Source organism: Cottoperca gobio, chromosome 17 (genome assembly GCF_900634415.1).
Source record: "Cottoperca gobio chromosome 17, fCotGob3.1, whole genome shotgun sequence".
NCBI classification, from domain to species: domain Eukaryota; kingdom Metazoa; phylum Chordata; class Actinopteri; order Perciformes; family Bovichtidae; genus Cottoperca; species Cottoperca gobio.
Window position 1 is genome coordinate 18,194,714 of NC_041371.1, and position 19,826 is coordinate 18,214,539.

At 41.6% G+C, this 19,826-nt stretch overlaps 1 protein-coding gene across 5 annotated transcripts in view; it reads right to left on the reverse strand.

Moving 5' to 3' along the window:
* carmil3 (capping protein regulator and myosin 1 linker 3) overlaps positions 1-18,419 on the reverse strand; it is an 84,454-nt gene extending 66,035 nt beyond the window's left edge. For 2 of the 5 annotated variants that reach the window (XM_029453630.1, XM_029453633.1), the window contains exons 1-4: positions 18,216-18,414; positions 17,040-17,289; positions 12,767-12,861; positions 2,019-2,069 (exon numbers count right to left, since the gene is read on the reverse strand). In XM_029453630.1, coding sequence (XP_029309490.1) covers positions 2,019-2,069; positions 12,767-12,861; positions 17,040-17,097 — 204 coding nt within the window. In that variant the 5' untranslated portion in view covers positions 17,098-17,289; positions 18,216-18,414. Of the gene's footprint in view, positions 1-2,018; positions 2,070-12,766; positions 12,862-17,039; positions 17,290-18,215 lie in introns of all 5 variants that reach the window. The other 3 variants (XM_029453629.1, XM_029453632.1, XM_029453631.1) reach the window with 3 other exon arrangements.
* Positions 18,420-19,826: the final 1,407 nt, after the last annotated feature.

Genomic DNA, 19,826 nt, shown 5'->3' on the forward strand with positions numbered 1-19,826 from the left:
TACAACTTACAGATCACAGTGTATCTACAAAGGCACAAAACATTTGTCACGGGTATCTGGAACAGTATTTTACTTTATGATCAAAACAACTAATTTTTACACTTTGCAAAGTCACCCCGTTTGACACCCCAGCTCTAAGGTAACAACTAAAGTTCCTAATGTTAAGTAAAAGGAATAAATCAAACAAACTTCGATGTCTAGTTATGTCGTTTAAAAAACAAAAAAAATAACTTTCATGGCCTTGATTTTTTCACCCTTCAGATTTTAAGAAGCCGTGGGAACCATGAGGTTGTACTTACTAAAGTAAGAGATCTGGGAACGCAGCAACATAGTTTAAAAGAAGTCCGATGGAGCAAGAAACAGGATCATTCATGCTTCATGTAAACCCAGTGAGCTGAACTGTACAGTTAACATGCTAACAGTACAATCATTACCCTGTTTGGTGCAAACATCCATCACAGGGCACTTACTGTGCTCACTGTAGTTGTGTGCATGATTATTTATATTTTTGGATGCCCTCAGTTCCAACTTTTATCTTTCTGACTTCCAGGAGAGCCTTGTTAACATCCTGACTAAGGCTTTTTATAAAATCTGGATGCTTTGTGCAACAGGTTAGTTGACCAAACACTTGTGTAGAGACAGTCGAAACGCTTGCCCCTATAATGCTACACGTGCCTCCAGAGACGACACACAGAAAGTACTGCTGGGTCTGGAAGAGAAAATCAGTGCAATTCTCTGCCAGCCATGCCATGATGGATCAACTGGAACTGTGCCACTCTAAACAAAGGAAAATTAAGCACTTCAACGGTTGACTTATTTACAGCCCGTCTGATTTACCGCTCCGTGTTTCTTGCCATGTTAAGACTTTGTTGTTGTTGTGATGTTGCCACTGTCCCAGATCTCAGCAGTTATTCGGATGCGCTGTTATCATGATACATAAATAATACCCAAGTTCAAATTCCTTTGAATTATTGAGTAGTAGAGTTTGTGTAGTAGTTTGGGAAATACGCTTATTGTCCGAGATAAGACGATGGATACCACTTTCATGTCTGTATAGTAAATAAGAATCCACAGCCAGCAGCCGGTGAGCTGGTTTAAGATAAAGACTGGAAGCAGGGAGAAACTGCTGGCTCTGTGCAAAGGCAACAAAATCTGCCTTCATAGTCTTTCATTGAATCGTACCATGATGGAATCATATATTGAGATTTGGTGATACACAATTAAGTCATCTAAATAATAATAACAAGCACATACTAACTTTAAATTTCTCTGAAAATCTGATCAAACTCCGTTCAAACTATTGTCTTAAATCTGATCACTCAGTTTTGTGCCTGCATGTAAACAGTCAGTGTGCAGCTGGACATAAGTTTGTGCTCTACAATTTCACTTAAAGTTGTTAATTTTGCACTTATGGTTTCAATTAAATGAGAAAATACTTGTAATTTCTCAAGTATTTAATGCACAAAAGGAGTATATAAAAATAGGCTTTACCTTGAGATTATTTCATATAGACTATGTGTTCATTGAATTACCAGAAAACATGCTATATTGTGATATAGCTTGTTATCGAGATACGAAATGACCTATAACGAAATAGAAGCTTTTGGCCACATCTCCCAGGCCTTCAACCAGCACCTCTAAAGCTTAATGATTGACACATTGGGTTGTGTACAAATACATAAAGTGTATTAGCAACAATAAGCTACGCTAACCAACTGCTGTAGCTTCATATTCAAATTTGAGAGTAGTATTGATCTTTTAATCAAACTCTCGGTAAGAAAGTGAATAAAAACATTTCCCAAAGTGACAAACTATTGCTTTAACATCCCACCTGCCACCTCATGATCATCATTGTAAATCGCTATCATTCAAAAACATCATCCCCACAGTCATCATCATTATCTCTCCTGCTCTGAAAATCTGCTACTTTTTTTTGTGTCACATCTCTTGCGAATTACCATAAGATCAAGCATAGCAAGTGAAAGCCATAAAATTCCACTGAGCGGGGTAGCATTTACCTTGGTGGGCACCTTGACAGCAAAGAGATACAGTCTCCATGTTGCCAGGACCTGAGGGGAGAACACATTCATTTTTCTGTCACAGAGCAGGAAACACAAAATGCAAATGGCAGCAAAAAATAGCACAGCATAAACACCCCATAAAAGAGAGCAAATCATCTCTGCGGCTCATCCCGATGACTCGTAAGTCATGCTAAGCACTCTAGACATTAGCAAGCTAATGATGATGGTGTGTGTGGAAGAAATATTATGGCGAGATTGAGAGTCACATGTCGGTCCGATTTATCCCGCTAAGTTGTGTTGATGGAACAAAGTAGCACTTATTCAACAGATGCTTCATTGCGTCAGGGAGGAAACTAATGGTAAAAGAAAAAGGGGAGAAAGAAAAACGACAAAAAAGAGGAAAAGAGAGCCACAGTGAAAGGAATTACCATTTAAAAAAGGGTCTGGGGTAAAGTAAGAGACAGAAAATGTGAATATATTCACATCTGCCTATGTAATTAATCTCATTCATAATTCAAAAATCCACAATTAGCATACCCGATGCATGCACTCTGCATCTATATCCCTCCCTAGCTCGTACTACAATTCTTGGCCACACTTTGGTTTTGCTCTTTTTTTCAGCTGGCTTTCACATTCCCTCCTTTGCATTCTGTAATTTCTCTTCATCTCCATGGAAAACTGTTCATTCCCCCAACTCCCATCTTCTTCCTTAATCCCTAATCCCTCCATCTCCCCTGTGTGCCACTCTGCCCTGTCTGGGTGTGCTCCCGCCCTAACACCTCACTCCATCCCCTCTTGCCCTCAACCCCAAAACTCCCCTGTCTCCTTTCCCGTTTCAGTTTCTCTTTCTGCTCTGTCGCTTTCAATTCCTCAAGGCCTCTCTGCGCTGAATGGCTAATGGCGCCCCGCTGTGTGGCGGCGAGAGGAAGAAAGGAAATGAAACGTACAAAGAGAGGGGGGGGGGGGGGGATAGAGGAGGCAATAGAAGGACGGAGACACCAGATTTCCCTCCTGATAATGAAGTCTTCAGATACTACACCTACTCCTGGCAAGGCTCGCCTCACAGATCAACCCAGTGTCCTAACTGTAAAGACATCCGTAACAGACTCCCACAGAGAGGAGACAGGGGCGAGGGAGAGCAGTTGAAAAAAGAAAAGAAAATGGAGGTTACAGAATGATACCCCCACCAAGAGAATAAAATCTCCACACTAAGCTGGTGGAGGGGCCTTCACAGAAGATTGTTAGTCCAATCACAGCGCCATGACAAGTTTGAAAACTCTGTTGCATAAATACAGGAAGGAGGGGGGGGGGGGGGGGGATGTCATGAGACCTTGAGGCATTCCATAAAAAAAAGGAAAAGGGAGAGGTGGGATGTAGTGAGAAAATTAAAAGAGAGAAGCATATTCTCCCTTCACAAGCCCTGCGAGCTGACAGAAGACCTCATCATGTATACAGAGGCATCAATAATGCAGAGTCGCTGACGGGTGTCGACTTGATCCTCCGATGCTGAACAAGGCCTCTTGCGTAGGGTTTGTCCTGTCTTGATACATCATTTACAGCCCATTCAAGTATCATAATAAACGATCAATATTCAAGACAGTTACTTTTTACTTTGGTGTGCAGAAGTGTAGAAAAAAAGTAACGAAAAGAAAAGGGATATCCATTCAATATATGAGGCGCACCAAATGTCTCCCTTCCAACTTAAAATGTCCCTTCACCACAACCTCGCTGCACCCGATAGCCCTCCATAATATCAAGAGCAGGATCAATGGAGTTAGCAGGCTTCTCATTTTTACGGCGCGTCTACACAGGAGGACTGATACCAACCCTGTGTGCAATATTGATGTTGTTTACGGTTTGATTTATTATTCTCACACAAAACCTCTTTCATGTGCAGTGCTATACTTTTATTTATCCGTTTCTCTCATTCTATTCCCTCACATCCAATATGTCATTCCTTATTCTCATTGCACTTAGTGCAATAATGTTGGATAAACTTGTCACTTACTTTTAGTCCTTATAGTTCCAATCCTCTTTTTCATAATGTATATAGTGCTATATCTTTACATTTATATTTATACTATAGCTAACCCGTTCTCTCGTCCAACACATTTCATTATGCCGTTGCTCCTATATTAACCTACATGTGACTTATAAACTAAACTGGCGTTTTTACGCTCGATCAACATGCAGGTGACCTACATTCTGTACTGCATCTGAACGCATCCTGTGTAGTCCCAGACGTAGGTCCGAACCCGTCGCTGCGTGGGCCGTGTAGACACGGTGTTACATTGTAAAAGCTGCATTAACATTTATTTCGTGAATTAGCCACTGCTGGCTGTTATGTGGTTAATGTGAACGGCAAACCAGCGGCTGTACAATCCGCCAAATATGTTTTTGGGGAGTGAAATCGTACTCTGTATTGTTTTGATAATCAAAAAGTAGTAATGAGTATTTTTGCTGTTCTCAAAGACCAGCAGAGAGAGAGGAGTCTGCGGGTCAATAAATCATCAAAGTGTTAGCTTGCCGCGGCTTTGTTTCATGTACAGTATGTATCAAAACAACGCCTTGTATATCTGCAGTCCTTGTTCTTCTGGTTTCCCTTTTTTGAATGAGGAATACAGACCATCACCACACGCTGGTATGGAGAGGGATTTCCTCTCACTCAGACGCAGAATGTACGTGGTAGTTGGCCCTTGGCTGTAGTCTTTGCGTTTTCAAGACGACGACGCAACAGACGTCGGACTTTGTTGCAGCTAGTTCTTTGATGAGTGTCTGGGCCTTGAAGTTTTTCTAAAGCAAAAATATAATGTATTTTTGAAGCATAGAATCATAAGGATAATATAACCCACTATTAATATTAGTTGGCACAAATACCCAAAGCTAAAGTCCAACCCCAATAGGCACAACCAAAATTCTGGCAACCTTTATCCTAAAAGCCCGTCAAAGATTCATTGTCCGCCCAGGAAATCCTCCTCGAGAGTCTCGAGGTGAGATTGTCTACTTGTTTTGACCTGGTCAGCAAAGAACACTGTAGGTGACAACCTCGAAAAATGATGAGGAAATGGCGGGAGTGAAAGACTGGTGGGCTAAGGCGATGGGATGGGAGGTGTAGGGCTGCCCTTGCTGTGTCAGAAGCACTAGTTCAAAGAGCCAGCCGGCACCCTGAAGCAGACTGCGAGGACAGGGTGGGAGTGCGTGTGCAGTACGTGCACGAAAACAACAAAATGTATCTCTTTCCATTCCCATGCACACGCAGCTGAGAGGGTAGAGGGCGGGGGCTTATATTAATCATAAGCTGTCAGGCTCTGGGTCTTGCACTTCAAACGAGATGGTGCAAATCAAAGTGTGTCTCTGGGTCGTGTGTGTTGCAGCGCTGCCTCCGAGGAACAAGCTGAGGATCAGTGCCAGATTTGGCCGCCTGCGGTATTTCTGGCTCGGCCACAAGGGCATTTTATACACATAACACACAACACTGAAACTAGCATAGGTCTAGCATGCTAGTACAGCGCACACACACTCCGTTTTAGACATATAATGATGTACAATAGTTTGCTAAGCTGGCTTTAGACTACACTCGCCCGTCTTTCTGTCACACACACACACACTCAGTCGGCTATCATCACTCAAGTGAACTCAGCATCACAAGAGCACAACCCTGCCATCAGTCAATCTGTCAGCTTACATGCGCGTGTGTGTGTGTGTGTGTGTGTGTGTGTGTGTGTGTGTGTGTGAGTGACAGGGGGTTTGAAAGCACAGATGCCCCAGGTCTTGCTTTATAAGTGAACTTTAGAGTGGCTAAAACAGAGAGACGAAACCAAATGAGAGGAAATAAATGCAAAACTCAAAAAAAAACACATCTTTGTTCCAGATTCTCTCATAAAAACCAACCAGTCCAATGTGTCTAAATCAAACAAATGGCAAAGAGAGAGTGCTCTGAAAACCCAAAGGACCGCTTAAAGAAAAAAAAAGGATAGAGAAAAGGAGACATAATGGGAAGAGGTTGCGGGGTTGTACTATAGATGGAAGTAAGAGATGAGAGAGAGAGAGTGTATAAAGATGAGAAGTAGGGACTGGATGAATGCGAGGAGAAAAAAGGAGGGGGGGGGGGGATAAAAAAACCTGCGCAAATGTGAGAAAGTGGGATGAGAGAGGGAAGCACTGAGTGTGGGAGAGGCCAAATGGATGGGAAAACAGAGAGGGGGATGAGGACAATGAGAGTAAGGGAGAGAAAAATGAATAGGATGGAGAGATAAAAAATAGAGGCAGAGATACTCCGAGATGCCTCTCAGCCCTGACGACACACACACACACACACACACACACACACACACACACACTTTCAATCAAACTCTCCCTCCTTCTCACAGGGGAAGAGAGAAGGTCAGCAGTCGCACTTCATAGCTTCTCCGCCATAGGCTACCAACATGTGTTATGATAATCAAAAGAAAGCACAGTCCTAATTACAGCACAGAGCGCATCGCCGCGCACCGTCAGATGGTAAATTGCGGACACTTGCATAGAAAAGTACTCCAACACTGAGCATCTCGCAGTGAAAAGCCATGAAAAGGAAACGTGGATGATGCAGTGGTAATGTTTGCCATTACATGAAATAAGGAAGTGGTGTTGAGGGGCTGAAAGAACAGAAGATTCTGCTGCTAGCGCGGGCCGTCTATGCTTTGCTCGGCTTATTTTCACAGTCCAACGCGCAGCTGGAGTCTCTCTGCAACAAAGCATCCTCGGAGATGAAAGCCAGGCCCAGTTTCCCCATTTAAAATGACGATGTTGATTACATAATTCAGTGTTATTCAGTCTCATGCTTTGAACTTTGTATACCAGCACGCTTGGTTTTAATAGCTTGAAAAACAAGTCATTCAAAAGCGGGTTAAACTTTGGCTCAATTTTAGCCTCAGTGATCGTCTAATGTCCTGCAGACGTTTGTTGTGGAAAACATTAACCATGTGGAGCATAACAATCCTGAGTTTGAATCTGGACTGGGACCAGGTGAGTCAAAAACATTCTCCCTCCCAAAAACAAAGAAAAAGGGAACCTTTGGATATGTTCCGCTTTTTTTCCCCCTCTCTTCATCTTCAAATTGAAGAAGCTCAGTCACATTCTCAAGGTATTCGTGAAAGTGCAGCAAATCAGTTCCAATGAATCAGTAATGGAACGACACGGGGCAAGAGAATGTCAATTAAGACACAAATTGATTAAGATTGATGCTGTAAATAGAGATGTGCAGGTGTACAGGTTTTACTATATTTAGCGGTGAAGCTTACTGATGCTAACAATACCCCTGACTGCTTCAATTACAGTCATTGCCGCTGTTTTCAGACGGCACCGTGGACACAGCACAGCTCTCGTCTTTATTTGTGGTTTGATTTTGATTAGGGAGAACCTTTCTATTAGTTCAACAGAGGCAGAGCAACCACAGCCAATGAGGCTCCCACCCGTCTGGCTTTAGCTACTCTGTTCATGACTTGGGCTGAGTGGTAACGTTCAGTGAGAGATCCATCCAGTTGAAAGCTATAAAGTGTGCTTCATTATTAGCTTGACGATTAAGGTAGAAGGCTACAGATGTCTTCAGATAAAAAAATAAAAACTTTACTTCCAATGGATTACTTTAAAATACCGTAATTTCCGGACTATAAGCCGCGACTTTTTCCCCATTTTGCGACCCTGCGGCTTATATAACAGTGCGGCTTATCTATGGATTTTTACAGCTAACGGCCACTAGGGGAATTCCTAAATCTATGGATTTTACAGGTTACAGTCCACCGGATGCAGGGAAAGAGCGCGCAAAAGTAGCGAGTGGTACGAGAGACAGACGGACATTACGAGAGCGAGGCAGTGTGTGAGACACCCTCATTATGGAAAAAAAATTTCGAGGAGTCTTATTTTGTTAAATATGCTTTTATGTTGATACTCCTGAAACCGGCACTTTCTGGGGGTTCGCGCCACTTTTTCGGGAGACGGAAAGAAGGATACGCTGAAGAGAGGGGTGCATGTCCAAAAACCCCGACTGTGGAGTTACCGTATGATGATGACTTCCATGTGTTTCTTCTGTTTCAACGGATATATAATGAAATCTGGTCTCCCTTCATCGACTATGTGGGGAGCTCTATCCTTTATGACATCTTGACTGCTAGAGATGCACCGATTGGCCGGTTTTCAGTTGATCGGCCGCGACTTCTCATGTTGCCCATTTATTGCCTGTTCCACACACGCATGATGGTTTTACGTCAGGCACACAGCGGGAAAGAGAGAAACAAGTTGGGGGAACAACCTACTTGCCATCTTCCTACATTTGTACTTTTTTAAAAACAGAGCACAAGTTTTGTATTGTGATATTTACTGGAATTACATTTTCAGATGGATTATATTTGCCTTTTATTTTGAAATTAGCTTTGGGTGAGAGAAGGTCCTGTAACTTTGTGCAGTACTGGAGAAAAGTTATTTAATAGTCAATATTTTATTACGAACAATTTAATAGAATTTCCCATATAAAGAAGAAGTTACAAAAATATTTGTCTATGGACCGTTCAGGAACATTTGCTGATAATGGTGGTAATACTGTCATATGTTTGGCCACAATCGAGGCATGAAAATTTGATACCAGCACATCCCTTAAATTGTCAGAGCACCAAAAGATCAGATGTTACCTTTGTGTCCATTACATCCATCTACAAAAACATTTATAAATACAGATTCAAATCTTACCAGGAGACATTTACAAATCACATGACTCGGGAGTCAAAAACAAAAGATTGTCCATCAAACCATGCATGACGTTCAGTCCCAATTAAGAGTTAAGCTCCCCACATTTCCCATGATGCAACTAATAGTGTCCCTTCATTCGACCATCTCTGCCTGGCAAATGTCCGTGTCCTTCAAACTGTCTCCAAGCCCAAGCCAGGATAACCGTGACGACATCCTCTCGGTTGCTTTATCAAACACAGTAGACACTTTTACCGGCTGAGTAGTGCACGTTATGCTGATTAACTAATCTTGATCTGTGAAATTGTGGGAGAATCCTAACTACGTAGACTTTGATTTACCACCACTGAATTACCTCAGGATCTGGACAAATCAGTTGAGCACAAGTCAGTGCTGTGGTTTACACTGAACAGAGAGCTGAGGAACAGAAGCAATTAAACTATTCCAAACAGCGATAAAATTCAATAATTAAAGAGATAGATTCCCAGCGGGAAAGTAAAATACATTTAAAAAAAACAGCGACAAAATTGCAATAACAAGCAAAGGTTAAGGAAAATGAGATTCATAAAGTTGAGTTTAGGACACAAAGGAGGAAGAAACCTTAAAGAAAGTTGTTGATTTACTACAAACATGAGGCAGATCTTGGCACCAATGAGCTTTATACTTTTATTTATTGGTATTCATTAAGTCTCAAATTGCTCAGTTAGCCAGTACATGAGTCCACATTTGGTAACTGTAATAACTGGCCAACTGCAGCAAGTTTAAAGTCAATGGGATTTAGCACACAAACAAGTTTCTTATGTGGCCTTACTTACACACTGTCGATTATTTAGACTCAAGATTCAGAAAAGGAAGAACTCTATTTAAAAAAGCTAAATGGGAGTTGAATTATAATATGGTGTAAGAGCATTAGAATATCAAGAAAATAAAAAGTGGATTAAAAAACTCCACAAAGTATTATATTAGCGATTTATTAGTCCTCTCAAAACATCAAGTAGATCACATTTTGAGCTGTGATATCTTGTATGTAGCCGTGTGTAGGCCCAGAAAGATTCCCAGGGTGCACTGCAGTTTTCAGAACTAGACCTTTTCAGGTGGCTTCCAAGAAATTAGTGGCAGAAAAATCTCTCGGCACGTGGCTAAGTTTTCATAAGTAATTATATATTTTTTCATCAGTTTAGTTGCAGATAGTTTATTTAACAGTATGGTGTATATGAATACCCCCCCAAAAAAGTTGAATTACTTCGTTGTAATTAATCAAATACTGTACATGATCAGTAGAAATGTCTACTGGTTGTAAAAGTAGTATTGTTATCTTTAGTTCTATTTTATAACAAAAACTGAATATTATTATATTATCATCATCATTATTATTATTATGGAATATAGAGTCTTGTGATTATAAAACATGTTCAGTTACATTTTTGGGACTTTTTCTTGACTTAGTCAGTGATCAGGCAAATAAAGGGTGATACTGAACTGAAATATAATTCAACAAAGCCACATTTAATCATAATAACACTTATGGTGACATTTATAACGTAAAGGCGTAATCTAGATTGACGCTTTGGGAAATACTCATAGTAAAACAAGCCAGCATTGGGTCAGAAACAGAATCCATTTTCTTTGTTCTATCGTTTCTTAGAGGCGCATAATTAAATAGAAATCTTGCAAACTTTTTTTTTTGGGTTAAGTAACCTTTAAATGCTGCACCACTAACTCAACCTCAAACCTCCGCCCTACCACAGTCCCATGAGCCAGACCTCTGCGTAACCTAAGTGGAAATAAGCGTCTGAGGCGCCCGAGTGTGCTCAGGACTGTCAAAGAGTGGCAATCTCAGCCAGTAATAGGCCCGTTATTAGGTGGGAGCATTGGTACCACAGAGTCAACAGAGGATAAAACGAAGGGACCGATCGGGATAAATAAGTGGCGGAAGAGCCAAATCGGCAACTGGGGCATCACAACACATCAGATTCCCTCTCTCCCCTTCCTCCATTCTCGTTCCTCTTGTGGGCCACGCTCCCCTCCTCTTCCATCACAACCACCCCCTCCTCCCCCTGATGTCCCTCCCCGTCTTTCTCCCCCTCTCTGCCTTTGAAGATGCTTTGTTTTCCGAGTTGCCTCTAATCTTCAAATAGGGTGATCTAATAATGGCCGTAAGAGTGTGTAGGCAGAGAACTTTTGGTGCACCATGTGTGTCCTGCACATGTCAAACTGTACGCATGAGTGTGTGTGTGTGTGTGTGTGTGTATATGTTGGTGCATGCATGCTCCGTGATGGAACCATGAATGTTGATGCTCCCCAACGCATTGCCCTGGGTTCAGTTTGGATGTCATGCTGAGTCCTCCCTGCGTCTGTCTGAGATGGGTGGAGGGACCCAGCGCGTGTGTGTGTGCGTGTATGCGTGTATGTGTGTGTGGCAGCATGATGGCTGGTACAGTCAACACACCCAGACAGCTGGATACCAGCAGCCTCCGGAGGGAAAAGGAGGCAAAAAGAAAGAGCAAGATGTAGAACAAAGACGTCGATATAAACTTGATGTACAACATCAAGAACTCCTTCTGTCCACAAACTAAACAAACCAGAGGAATCAAGATGAAAGCTAGGATCTTGTTCAGATTATACCTGCTAAATCTACTTCAGCCACAAAGGAAGGATCCAGATGAAAGGGAGGATATAAAAAAAAAAAAAAAAAGGTAAAAGAAGCCTTCAGGCTGAGAAATGTTATTTTCAAGTATCATCACCGTATTAGAAAGCAATCCTAAAATATTCCACTTTCTCCAACTACCTTGTAAGACATTTTCAAGCACGAGTGAATATTTGTGCACAATACCCAGAGACTGAAACAAACTATTTACAAACTCCCTCGTCTGTTCACCCTTCATATATCCAAACAAATGTATCCATTAGAGTGAAAAGATTGCCTTTTAGAGGGGGAGACCTTGACAACAAGCTAGAATGAATGCTTATATCCACCCCCCCCCTCGTCTCCTTCCACTTGAAAGAATTTGGAGCAGTGGCAGCAGCAGCAGCAGCAGCCAAGGCCCATTTGGATGGTAAAAAAAAACTCTCATAAAGGCAGAGTCCTAATTGAATTGCTTCTGATGGAAAGAAGAGCTCGATACCCTTTTACAGGTTTGAGTAAAGATGGAGGGAAGAGGGAAGGGCATAAAGGGTAGAGATGGAGAGAAAGTGAGAGGCGACTGGCATGGTGGTGTTAGGGGGAGGGGGGGGGGGGGGGGGTGATGACGGGGAAGAGAATAATCGAGATGGACAGATAAGGAGGGAGGGAGAGAGGAAACAAAGAGGAGATGACAAAAATAGAGGAGGGGTGGTAATGATGGAGGCGTTGGGGGGAGAGATAGGGAAGAGACGGAAAACAGAGAAGTACTGATTAATAGTTTTGATGTGCTTATCAGCTTGTCTTTTTTGTTGTATTTAGGAGAGGAAATGAGCTTGCGCATAGCAACTGTGTGTGAGTAACTGATCAGTGGCTGACTAACTGACAATTCCTCAATAACAGAGGTGGCCTTGGCTCACACAACCTCCTTGAACACATCGCAGACTGCCCACACACCCTCTGGCATACACTCGCACAAGCTTCTTCTTCAGATAAAAACAATAAAAGATGTCCTTGTACGTACACCATGTCCGGCTTACACACATACACATACCAAATTCTTGCCTGTGGCATTAAGGCCATCCTGCCACATCTAATAAACTCTGAGGATGGACTCAGTAGGCCATGTCCACTTTGCTCTGCTTAGGCAGCATCTGTCTTAAGCCTGAATTTCAGCACGTCTGTTGTGTCTCAGGATGCATAATCTGTGACTTCTTATGGCTCTTTCAATTTGTTGCAATTAACTTCCATTGATTTCCACTTTGTCTGCAAGGAGCAAGTGCCATTCTGTTCCATATTCAACACCTAACTCGTAAAGACACTTTAACAATGAATATCTCTTTCAGGTGACCTGGTGTGACAGAGGACGGGGGGTGGGGGTGGCTGTGAGGGTGTTGGCGTCTCTCACCAGAATCCTGTCCTCCGTCTTGCCGCTCCGGGTGTCCTGCTTGATGGCTCGCACAAACTTAATGGCCTGCTTGTCCAGCACCTTCCTGATGCTCTCTAGAGAAAAGCGTAGAGAAAAAAAAAAAAAAAAAAAGGTAAAACAGGAGAGCCACTTGCATAATGTAAACACATAACAGAAAATAAAGCGCTGCACTGAGATTCACTCAGAAAATCTGTAAAAAGATTTTTTAACAAAAAGCTGGAAACTCAGATTCAAATATACATCTGGGTGACAAATAAAAGGAAAACACATGAATAAATAAGGAGCAACACTGACGATGCACCGATTTCCCTGCTGATACCAATTCTGATACCATAACCATAGACTGTATACAAGAAGTGGACGCAGTCACTGTGACCATTGGTTTGTGGACAAGAGTTTTGCATTTTGGCCTTCACCATCTTGGTTTTTTTAGAACCAGAAGTGACACGGGAGGGTGCAAAGTACAACCGAACGCTGAACAAGTAATTTTTAGGCAACCAAAATGTTACAATTAACTTTCATGAATTGAAAACACGCTGTGAAAAGTTCTAAGACGGAACCACAGAAGAGCACCCAAACCAGACAACACCGAGGTAGCGACCTGTCCCTCACAAGGTAGCCCCGCTCTAAAGCATACCTGGCTTTGTTGTTTATTACTCTAAAATGGTACTATCATTTACAAATGCTGTATTGAAAAAGACTTCAAAGGATTCACGCCATAAACTTGGTATGAAAATGTTTACTGATGTATTAGATAAAGTGAGAAGTAGAGCCATTTTCTCATCGACTTCTATACAATCGCACTTCTTTTTACAAACTAACAGTCGCCCTGTGCGGGCCATTAGAAAAAATCTAAGTTTACTTTTACTCCCCAATTGCTTTCACTTTTCAGACCCAGAGGTTTCCCCTTGATCTTAAATTTACAGCAGGATATTAGGTGATACCGCTCCAATACAAGGGCTCCCCTTTATACCTCACTGCATTGATCCCATTAGGTAATTTGTCTGTGTGTAAGGTAACATGAGGTCACAACTACAAATCACTTCTCAACTATAACAGGAAGCTAGAATTTACTCTTCATAAAGTGGCTCAATACAACAAATATACAGAGAAAAACAGAAAAAAAATGGGGCTCTTGCAGTGACAACGCCAAGAATGAATAATAAACATGTTTATAAATAAGACAATAATGTGCACAAGGGGTTGCTATGATGCTCAAAATTCTGTCCACAGCCCTGTGTGACTGTGTAAAAGTGGAATCAGTATCAGCGCTGATACCGACCCAGCATATTGGGATATGTATATAAGGAAGGCCCGTGCTTCCATAATAGGTACGAAGGGTCACCAAGTGGTTTGATGTGTATGAAATGATGTGAATCTTATGATATGACATTCACAAATCACAACCCAACTGAACACCTGTGAGAGATTTTGGAGTGACATGTCAGATAGTGCTCTCCACCACCGTCATCAAAACACCAAGAATGGTTGACTTTGGCACATGGTCTTCATCAGCAGATAGAATTTGCTCAAGGTCAAGAATGAACTGTCAAGTTCAACATTTAAGCAAACATGGACAATAAGTCCTAAAAGTGATCAGAATAATGTACAATTTTATCTGAAAATATTTCTGAAAATGTATTAATCATTTAAATAACATTTTAAGCAAAATCCACTGGTACCACGCTCTCACATGTAAATATTTGCTAGTTTTCTAAGCTTTATATGATGATAAACTGAATATCTTGAGACTCTCATTGCCATTCCTCTCCTCCTGCTTCGTGCTCTTTTCCTCCTGCATGCCTGGTCTCTTGGGTCTTGGATAAAACCTCAAGGCATCATTTTGAGATCTTGAAAATTGAGATGGACATTTTTTTTTACAATTTCCTAATTTTCTAAACAATAATGAAGAGATTAAAGAAAATTATCGTAAATTGCAGACCTAAGTAAGTGGCTCTTGAGACGAGATTGTTTTCTCAACTATGAATAATGTTCATCCCTCTAGTTCCAAAGTCTGATAAATTACCTTTAGTGATGTCACTAGAGGCACATTTTGGTTGCTGAAGACTACGAGTTTAAAAATGATGAATATCTCATTGGATGGAGTCAGAAATGCGGAAGCTTACCAGAAGTCTGTAGCTCGTTCCTCATCCATATTAGCCATTACACATTAACACAATAACAAACATTATCATCCAAAAACCCCCAAGGAACAGTCAGTGGTTGAGTTGTATTGTGGGTAATGTACTATAGGCACTAGGTTTTGACAAAGAAGAAAAATGCACGGAGTAAGAAAGATGACGTCTCTGGATCTGCTGCATATATTTCTTATCCATTTTCTTTTTTACTGTCGAGTGTTATTCCGACAATGCTATCGGAGTGCATAGCTAAATCGAGTGCTCTTTTAAACAAGCTATACCAAGGTGCATTGAAGCCGTTCTGTTCCTGTACATAGTGCTCTTACAGTGACTTTTGACAGTAAAGTAAGCTGTATGGCAGTATTGAGACTTGATTTTGGACACGTTTCGGACCTGGTCATATGGAAATGAATCAGTGATCCTTAAATCGGAGAGCCTGGCTTTGATACATTCCATCCATGGCCGTATCTTAGTAAAATCACCACGTTATGATGTTGTCGCAGTGTTTTGTCTATGACTTTCAGTTTAGGGATAGACTGATGGATTTTTCCTTTAAAAGACAGCCGCACAGGGGTGACCAGTAGAGCGCTACAAAAAGACACAAACTTGAGGACAGGCAGACACACACACACAACCTCTAACTGAAGAGGATTCATAACGGGGCTATTTTTAGCCTCAGAGAGAAAGCAGCAGCCCAGCTCTTCTCAATGGAACCGACCACAAGACCCAGAGCTGAAATCTTTAGGGGCCTCTACTCCACCCCACCACATGGGCACGCATGGCTTTGCTGAAGCTCACTGAACCGCACTGAGACCTCCATTTACATTTCCTTCACAACACCCCAGACAATCCAACCTGCTATTCACAAACACAATGTCAATATACCCTCGGACTGCAAACGTCATATGTGCCTGCAAGCCGTGTAATATTCACAGTGCACATTTTACGTGGGGCCACCTCTGCTAAATATGAGCCAGGCAGTCACAATCTTGCAACTCTCTCAGTAATGCACAATTCTCACTTTCCACCTCCAATATCAACCAGGAAGCTGGCTCTCTCACACTTGAGTAAGCAGCAGCAGCAGATGCGGGGAGGACGAGACAGAGATGGAGTGGTGGTGGTGGGGGGAATAACACCGGCAGATCGAAGGAAGGATCAGCCGAAGACAAACAGAGAGTTATTGACGTTAAGCTGGGTAAGACCCAATCACTTAAACCTTTTAACACACTCTGCGGCGCCCCCAAGGCCTGCTGGTGTGACTTTGGCATCTGCTCCCAAAGGGGTGTAGATGAAGAAACAGGATGAGTCAGTCCCCCCTTTTTCCACTTCAATTCCTTCTCATAGCCACACTGCCTTTTTGACACTTTAATGGCTCTGCTTACTTACATGACCCCCATCGTACCACCTCTGCATCTTGTCCTCCACTGGTAGGTGTGCTACTGGCTTAAAGCCACCTGGCTCTTATCACCAAGCCAGACAGAAGGGGCTTGACCAGGTTGAGCTGGTAAACAGCAGGATTTAACTCGCCACGTCTGGATAATTAGCAGTGAGAGACACACACACACCTTGTTTAACATCATCCAAACATGTTGCGTGTGTGCGTGTGTTGTACAATCTCCCAGTCAGACAGAGGCTCAGGGCTCAGCTGAACCCATGCTGCCTGCTGTACGCAAAGCGCTCCCAGTCGCACAATAACTCCCACGCTCACACACAGAGAAAAGAAAGAGATGAAAACTCCTAATGATTGCACATGGCACGCACATATGCACGGCAATGCTTAAAAATAACTCTACATGACAGCACTCGCGATAAATTCCACGGCCGATCTTTATGCCAAATCAATCGGAAAGTGAACACTCCCGCTCTGAGATCGATGGGATTACAAGCCCCACAAGCTTCAACAGCCATTAACTCTGCTTTTGCCTTGGGAGGCATTTCCTGCGCTTGCATGCGGTGATAACTCTTTTTTAAATCAAACGCACAGGAAAGCAGAGATTTAAAGAGCAGCTGAGTGAAGACAAACTAGCCCCACACGTCCTCCTTCTCCTCTTCCCTCCTCAATGAGAGGTTAAAACATACTTCCCCGGAAAAAAATAACTCATGTTCGAGCTCACCTGTGATTTCTCTGCTGACGTTGACGAAGCCCGCCGTTGAGGTGTCCTTTGAGGCCATGGTGCGCTCCTCCCGCCGGTGTAGTCCGCCGCTTTCAAATGTCCCCTGCGCACTTCTTCTTCGTCCCCCCGTTTTTTTTGTATACCTCCCTCCGCGCCTGCAGGTGCTCCGGGCGCAGCAACAGTCCGGACTGTGTGACGTGAAGCGATACTGTGTGGTGCGCACTGGCAAATACCCGAGGAGCGCCTCCGACTTCAGCGCTCAAGCACATGAGATGGAGAGAGAGAAGAGAGAGAGAGGGAGAGAAGAGAGAGAGAGAGAGAGGAGAGAAGAGAGAGAGGGGGAGAGAAAGGAGATAGAGATAAAGAGAGGGGGGGCACAAGGGTTCGAGGTTGTTGCCATTGTTTTTTCTTCATTTTGTTTAAAATTATTAAAACAAATGAGATTATAGTTCAATCATAAAGGGATTCAATTATGAGGGTCCCAAACAGAGGGGTCTTAAGGTAAAATACTATAATAATAGTATTAAATTGAATACAAAGAGAGGAGTAGTCCAGATTTAGGCTACTCGTCATTTACTTGACTGAGCATGGATAGCAGAGCTGCAAAGATTAACCGATTAATACAGTAGTTGTGAACTATTAGAATGATGTGCAACTATTTTGATAATCCATGAATCGGTTTGAGTAGTTATAAAAAAAGTCAAATTCGGATTTCAGTTTCTTAAACGGGATTATGTTCTGGTTTCTTTTTCTCTGATTGTAAAGCCCACAAATGTTCAATATTAAATAAATAATAAATTCTGAAATTAATATGAATTAAAAAGATATATAAACAAACCAATTAGCGGTGACCCTATCTCTTTAATTACTAAAACCCAATTCATTATTATGAAATAATTTTCATGACAGTGGATCTTTCACCTGGGCCCGCCCTCCTCACCTTTCAGCCAATCACATAGCAGCCTGACCAACCGTTAATTTAACGGTTTTAAACACAGTGCGCAGTTACAGCAAAATAGAAACATTTTATTTATTTTTAACATAACAGCAACACATGCTACCTAACTAGCCAGCTAACTAGATTTTTTTGGCTTGTGAGCTTGTATTTATAACTAAGCATGACAATGAAGAGCATGTGATAGCAGTAGCAGCTAGCTAAAGTCTATTCAGTGTTACCTTTGCGGCGCTGTGAAAGCTGTTTTCAGAAAGACACACAACTCTACGAAGAGCAAAAACTCACAGGCTATCCGAAACCATTCCTTCGTTCACTCATTCACTACTCCATATTTAAAAATTATTTCAGAGTATTTTTCTTTGGTCGTTGTAGCTAAATTGGACCCGCTAGTTCACAGGCTAGCTGATTACACTGGAGGCTGAGAGTGCATGTGATTGGCTGTAAGGTGAGGGGGCGGTCACTCATGAGGATTCCACTCTGACGAATAAAATAATATAATGTAAACGTTAAAATTACGTTTCCTAATAATACTTTTAAATATATATAATTTATTGGTTATATTATTTTTTACTTTATGTATTTATATGATTATTTCTTTTTGGAATGTTTTACTTATTTAGATAATATTGAACACTTTCTATTGAACACGATTTTCTTTCTCTTTTTTTATGTAACCTTTATTTAACCAGGAAATTCCTAGCCCAAATAGGCAGCATTAACAACGAGGTTCATTCAAAAAGCATGAGGCTTGTAACACAGTATGCAACATAAATAAATGCACATAGAAAAGGATAAATTCCTTACAACAACCTAACTTAAAGCTTAAAACAACCCAATAGCTGACTAAAATACAAACATAAACAAGAACAATTGAAAATGTAAAGAAATTCTATGAGGTTAACACATCAAGATACTAAAATACCCTAAAGCATCAGCAGCCACAAGAGAATATTTTTCTGAAAAATTACAATTTAAGATCCAATTGCAGAAGATTCCAGGCAGAGGCCGCAGCATGTATAAAGCTCTTTTATCCAGTTCTGTAATGGAGCTATAAGTCTGGAACCCAAATGGAGGTCAGACTGCCTGACTTTTTTATTTCCTTCTGAACTGCTGATGACAATCTGGTCAATGTTGGCTCCAAATCCTTCTGCAGATAAACAGAAAGGTAGACATGTATTGTCTGAATGAGAATAAATCCAAACACTTATTCTTCCAAATTATCAAAAAGTATCTTTATTAGATCATTTAAAAGGCTTGTGTCAAAACATTGACCTGAAATCTTCTGTTCCACCGCGTCTGCCTTTTTTGACAGAATAAGTAATTATTTATTTGAAGAATGTTTAAACTATATATCTTTGCAGAAAAGTAATGGTTTTATTATGTCAGGGCAGAAAGTTAATTTGATGTTTTTGATAAATGTGTTTTCATGGCAATATTTCTGTAATGATGTGCGGACATTGAGGGAACAGAGCCATATATCAAACGGTGTCGTTCAGTGCCTCCTCGGAGTTGCGAGATCACCACTCATGGCTGTGATAGGATTTGGGACGGAGAATTGGGAGGCCGGGTTGAAGATCAAGCTGTATGTAACAATGATATATGATTCACCCACTCATCTGAATGGCTGCTACTTGTCAATGTCATCGCTTATGCAACACAGTTCAGCTGTTCTTTCATAGATGCAGCCAGAATTAGACCAGAATTTTTAACCCTTTTAGTCCCATATATCACCTCCTAATTTGACAAATGTGCGCATGGAGGCACAACTGAATGGGTTTTTGTAGGGTGCAGCTGTGTCTGAGGTCATTACCAAAAATTGGCCATCAAAGCAA